General features: G+C 37.6%; 1 protein-coding gene across 1 annotated transcript; it reads right to left on the bottom strand.

The window, feature by feature from the left end:
- Nucleotides 1–1,108: 1,108 nt before the first annotated feature.
- Nucleotides 1,109–5,306, bottom strand: LOC113757304 (disease resistance protein RFL1-like). The gene is made up of 3 exons (XM_027300662.1): nucleotides 5,271–5,306; nucleotides 1,832–4,851; nucleotides 1,109–1,248 (listed from the first exon to the last, which is right to left on the bottom strand). Exons 1-2 carry the CDS (start codon nucleotides 5,304–5,306, stop codon nucleotides 1,891–1,893), a joined length of 2,997 nt encoding a protein of 998 aa, XP_027156463.1. The 3' UTR covers nucleotides 1,109–1,248; nucleotides 1,832–1,890.
- Nucleotides 5,307–6,082: the final 776 nt, after the last annotated feature.

The raw sequence follows: 6,082 nt of genomic DNA, 5'->3' as shown, positions 1-6,082 counted from the left end.
CAAGCAAATATAACATACATGTTAAATTTAGGGAAAAATAAATGGCATGATTGGAAAATATGGCAAACACCTAAAGCTAAACTAATACTTGTAAATAGCTAAGGTGGCCCATCTCTCCGGATCACAAGGGGCAACAATGACTCAAACAAAAGAGGTACAAAGAACAAATAAATTACAAAGGAACCAAAATAATATAGCATGCATCTTCCGGTGTCCTAAGTAAGAGAGAAACAGCAAATGGCATTATCGAAAAATGAAGCACCACTAAGGCTAATGCTAATCACATGAAGAGGAAATTGCTGACCAAGAGGAAATGTTTCCACGCACGAGAGCCACGCGGACAGAAGTGAATTTCCAGCAAAGCGAACACCACTGAATGGCAAAAGACCAAACCGCCCCACAAGCTCACACAAATCGCACTATAACCAGCCCAATTTTACTGTAGCACTCCGTACTCCCGCTTTTAGTATAGTAAAGACTACAATAAAAGTAGTTAGTACGAAAAATGGCTGGCGACTCCAGTTCTCAGTTAACAAGGCCCTCTTTTTGACCAAGATAGCCCACCAGTCATGGAATTTCAGTTCAACATATCCCTGCCACCTTAGAAACCTGAAATAAAATTCAAACTAAGAATAAGTGGTATTTCATGAAGGTGAGGTTTTACCATTTCTTAGCAATATCATAGGGCTTGTGCACTGTTACATAAAACATTAGATTTCTGTAACAGAGTGGCATCTGAACTGATTGTATCAAGTCTTGTGATTGACGAAAATTTGATGTACAAGGATGGAATAGCAGAAGAATAGCCGAGTTTCAATGACATTCATTCATCCAAAAAAATCATTCTAGTCTTCAAGTTGCTTTAGTCTTCATGTTCACCTAGGTAAGAGGTTGTTATCAATGGCTGATTGATTGTGTGTTTGATTTTTCAGGGCATTGTATGTTGAACTTTTCCTCGACTGAAATTATATTGAGTGCACAACATTGGCTAAAGATTGCTGGTCTTCCCTAGCTCCATATCTTGCAAATGTGGTTTGTTGTCCTCAAACTGAGGCCAGCCCTGTATAAAAAAAACATCATCTAGGTAGGAATAGAAAGCTACACATGATGAAAAACAGCAACTGTAATATAGCTAAAGAAGAAGCATGTACTGAAAGAAATTTGGCGTTGGTGGACAAAGCTTCATTTAACACTTGTTTTTGCAACATCAACTCTCTTGCAGCAGCAATTTTGTGGCTACCTGGTAACCTGAGAAATATTGGCAAACAACACTTGATCAGTATAGTCAGAAACACAAAGCAAAGTCATCCATGATACTAACGCAAGTACAATCATGGAAATTACGTTGTAATTCTACTTCCTTCCAACTTATTGTGGCTCTCAATATGAAATTTCGAATTTAAACATATGCAAACATATATACCCTTTAACTTTATCTAGAAAGCCTCTTAAGAGAAGGGGAAAAACAAGACAACTTTCAACAGCGGGAAATGAAAAAAGGAAAATAACAAACAAACAAGAAGAAGGAAAGAGAGAAAATAAAATATTTAAATTTACAGAAATAAGAAAAAAATTTAAAAGCTGTATGCAGTAGATTATATGCAGAAAAAAGAAAAAGAAACTAATGTACCTTGAGCTCAAAAGGTGTTAGCAATTCTGCACCTCAAGAAAGTTAAAAAAAAAAAACCTTGAGCTCATTACAAAAAATGTTAATCTCGATTCCTACACAATAGCAAATTCTATGCTAGTGGAGAAGCAGATCATTTTGGGGAAGAAAGCTCAAAGAAAGGGGATAGTTGGTAACATTTAAGGAAGGGAAGAAAACACGTACATGAGAATCCGTCAGGATTTTGATCAAACAGGTGGTCTTCATCAAAGAAATGGGATCCGCTACTGCGTGGTAAAATATGGGTCAAGGGCATTTTTGGCACAAGGATTTTCCCACTCTAACGATTCCCACCACTCTTTATCTCCCTTGATTTTATGAAGAGTGCTAGGAAGAGATGGTAGTCCGTTGATGGTAGGAAGAAACAAAGGCAGCCTCTTTGCCTTTGGACAACCGGATATTTCAATCTGATAGATTGAATTGCAGATCAAGGCTGCCTTGCAAATATTATTCAATTGTGGCAGCCAACACAGATTCAAAAACTTTAATTTTGGAAGGATGACTGTTGCGGTGGCTCCACTTGAAGTCAATTGGAAGCCATCTGCTGCTATCTCCTCCAGTCCTTCACAATCTTCAACTCCTAATATTTCAAGATTTTGAAGGTTCTGCAGCAACTGCAGTGTGAATAGCTGCTTCATGTTGTGACATCTAGAAATCCACAATTCTTTAAGGGAAGAAAAGGTGCTAGCTGGAAGCAAATATGGTTCTGAGTCTCCGTAAAATAGACCAACCAGATTTGGCAACCTGTTGAGGCTTAGCACTTGGAGATCACGGAGTGGACTAAAAGACGAGACTTCCAACTGATCACGTGGAGAAGCGAAGGACAATTGCCAGAGGAACTCTATTCCAATCAAATCCTCAATAACCAATTTAGATAAGTGGCTTAAATTTGTAAAATTCCTAAAAGCATCTGACAAGCACCTAATGACCATGCCCTCACAATCCTCGATTGTCAAACTTTTCATGTCATCTGGCAGATAGTTCCATCCTCTACCAAGCTTAAACTGATGGAAATACAGTTGTTTCTCCTGGTCCTCACAATCACTGTCCCCGTCATAAAACGGATCCTCAGTTAAGATGTTATTGATATAAACATTATAGTATTTTGGCCACCGAGTAATTATATAAAAGTCCGTAAAAGGCAAACATCCTATAAAAACTTCTAATTGGTTCAACACTTCTAAATCCATAACTTGTACCCTACCATATGGCAATAATAGCCATTGAAGACGGTGCAATTGGGAAAATGTCCCTTTTGGTATTATCTTTCGTCTTACAGCCCAACACTCACGCAAGTTAAGACTTTCGAGGTTGACCAGTGACTCCCAGCCTTCAGGTAAATCCTCAATCTCAGTTCTGGATAGATCCAAATCCCTCAATTGCTTGAGCTTTCCCAGTGGTGGCACAAATCGGAGGCCTCCACAACCCTCCAAAATCAGAGCAGTGAGATTCACCAAGTCTGAAACAAAATTAGGCAGTTCTGTTATATTGTAGCACTGAGATAGATTCAAAACTTTAAGTCCACACATGTGCCGAAAGAATGAATCTGGGATTTCTTTTATGGAAACCCGAGAAAGAAGCAAGGTTGAGAGCTTAGGACAATTTGGTGACCAGGCTGGTGGAATTTTTGTTCCTTTTAAAGTTTGTGAATAGAAGGAAACTGCACGGAGATCTTCTGTCCACTCTTCTTGTTCCAGTGCTACTATTGAATGTTCCTGTCCTAAGCTTTTCACCAAGAATCGTGGTACATCATCTCTGCTGCTCTCTGGTTTGGAGTTTCCATGCGTGATCCTTAATGCCATGTCTCTGACCAAATCATGCATCTTCACACAGTCATCCCCTTCAGAATCTCTAGTTTCTTCCAGCAAGCAAACTCTTATCAGTTTGTTTAATATCGTTTGACCTTGATCGAATGCTTTTGACGTTGAGCCCCGTTTTGACATCAGCTCTGCCCAAATAAAGAGGTCTATTAGTTCCTCTCTTTGTATTTTCCGATCTTCCGGATAAAGACAGCAATACAAGAAGCAATTCTTTTCACATTTGCTCAGGCGATTGAAACTCCATTCCAGAATGGGAAACACATCTCGTTCCATCTCATCATACCCTATTGAACATGTTTTCAATTGTTCCAATGCATTTCTCCACTCACAAATATCGCTCACACCTCTCATGCTTCCAGCCACTGTGATAATACCAAGAGGCAAACCACCACACTCTTCCACTATGGACTTGGCAATATTGTCCAAATCTCCTTGAAGCAAGGTCTCGCTGCCAAGTCTATACTTGAACAAATCCCAAGCTTCGTCTTTGTCCAAAGTTTGCAAATCAAATTTTCTTTGGCATTGTATCCTGTTGCACACTTCCAGTGAGCGTGTAGTCAAAATCAATCTGCACTTGTTTGGATGAAGAGGAATCCCTACCCTGTCTAAACAAAATTCTTCCCAAACATCATCCAAAATGAGCACTACTAATCTCTTCATTCTGCTGAATGCCCCACGCAATATATCTGCCCTGACTTCTTCCTCATCCCTATTTGACAGACGAATGCCTAAGACATTGGCAATCTTATCCTGCAAACTGGTGATACTGAAATTTTCTTGAGATACTGTAACCCAAAGCACGCGATATTTGTTCTTTTCTAAAAGATGGTACTCAATGTGCCTCGCCAGTGTGGTCTTACCAACTCCGCCCATACCATAAATCCCAATGCTTGATATATCATCGGTCACCAAGCATGGCCAAATTCTCTGCAAAGCTTCCTCGAACTTTACTCCAAACAATTTGGTTGGCAGGCATGGCTCCCCAATTTTGTCATAAGTATCGAGCACAAGCCCATTGAAATGGTGGCTCTGCTGAATAAGTTCTTCCACCTGAAGCTGCAGCTTTCCTACAGGATCCTCCTTTAGTGGAAGCCTCCAAGATGATCCTCTTCTTTCCAATGCATCAATTTCAGGACTTAATTTTTTAACGTCCTTCAACCAACCATCAACTTCACGTTTCCTTTTCTTTTTACCTGACATTTCTTCTCCCTTCACTTCTTCTTCTACGTCAGATGCTTTGCAGCACAATTCTTGCCATTTCCTTTTCAGTGATTGCATGTTGTCCATGTCGCTCCTTCCCATGTAATCTACTACAATCAACTCTGCCGTCTTTTCTACCAAAGCTTTCCCAAATACTTGTATCATCTAGAATGCAAAAATATATCAAACTTAGGTGCAGAAGGCAAATTGAAGCAAATCTGAAAATTAAAATTGAAGAAAACATCAAAGTTACCATGAAACTGAACTTAGTCTACACATTGTTTAGGTTTTTTTTTTTCTTTTTCTGTGGGTAGGTCATTGTTTAGTAAATATTAATAACCAGAAAAAGAAAATGTTTGTCACTCAATTTAATAATTGTTTTGGCAATAAGCTAATCTAGGATTCTTCTGACTGACAAAAGTACAATAGTTTATTCAATAATTGGAGAAATGACAAAAAATTCTGAAGATTGATTTTGAAAAACTAAGAAGAACAAAATTTTGAAGCACTAAATTGATCATAGAATATCTAAACCCACAAATTTTGGAGTTTCAATAATTTTACCGAACACTTCTATACATTACCTTACGGATTCTCATTATCCCACACCCAATCTCCATTTCTCGTTTAAAAATTTTGGAGTTTCGTCGAAATACTCTTCTTTTGTAATATTTAATTCCGAAATACTTTTCCTGTGCAATATTTAATTCCAAACTTTATGGGATTCTGAAGAAGAGTTGGCATAAATTGTTAGGCAAAAACTAAGGTCTACCCCCACATCACATGTACAAAATATCTCTAAGAACCATTGATTTTGTGGTGTAAATTTAACCCACTTGATGCAGCTAACTATTTTTTTTAAGTGCATGATTCATGTGTTAAAAAAAATTCATCAGGAAAATGCATGTTCTTTGTTTATCCAAAAAAAAAAAAACGAAAAGAAAAACTATGCACGAAAACCTAAAAAGAAAAACTATGCACGAAAACCTTTGAGTTAGATAACTTGTGTAAATTTTTTTTTCATTATTTTTAATTTTGAGTTCATCAAATTAAAGATCTAAACAGAATAGGCAATAGGAGTGTACCCTAAAATATGTTAGGATAAAAATGGCTCAAGCACATTTTCAAACACATTTTCCCTAAATATTTTTTTTACTAATACAACTTATATACATGCATAATGGGTATTTATGGAATAAAAGGTTCATTTCTCTCCTTAAAGTACTTTTCTAATGTTCCTTGTTTTGATTGGCCTTAACCTCATCGGAGGTTTGTGTAATTTTACAAACTTCAAGGAATGTTAGTGAAATTATCAGAAACTTCAGGGGATGTTTCTGAAATTGTCCCTACTATCTATTGAGTAGTGTACACTCTCTTCAAAGAATGTCTACTACGT

The sequence above is a fragment of the Coffea eugenioides genome, unplaced genomic scaffold, assembly GCF_003713205.1.
Source record: "Coffea eugenioides isolate CCC68of unplaced genomic scaffold, Ceug_1.0 ScVebR1_2933;HRSCAF=4057, whole genome shotgun sequence".
Taxonomy (NCBI): Eukaryota; Viridiplantae; Streptophyta; class Magnoliopsida; order Gentianales; family Rubiaceae; genus Coffea; species Coffea eugenioides.
The sequence above is the reverse complement of the archived record's forward strand: the minus strand, read 5'-3'. Positions and strand labels throughout refer to the sequence as shown.

Bases quoted from the DNA above. Each gene is read 5' to 3' on its own strand.
- LOC113757304 (XM_027300662.1), bottom strand. From the start codon at position 5,306: ATGGAGATTGGGTGTGGGATAATGAGAATCCGTAAG. The intron at 4,852-5,270 runs GTAATGTATAGA...TTTGCATTCTAG, and splicing joins GGATAATGAGAATCCGTAAG to ATGATACAAGTATTTGGGAA.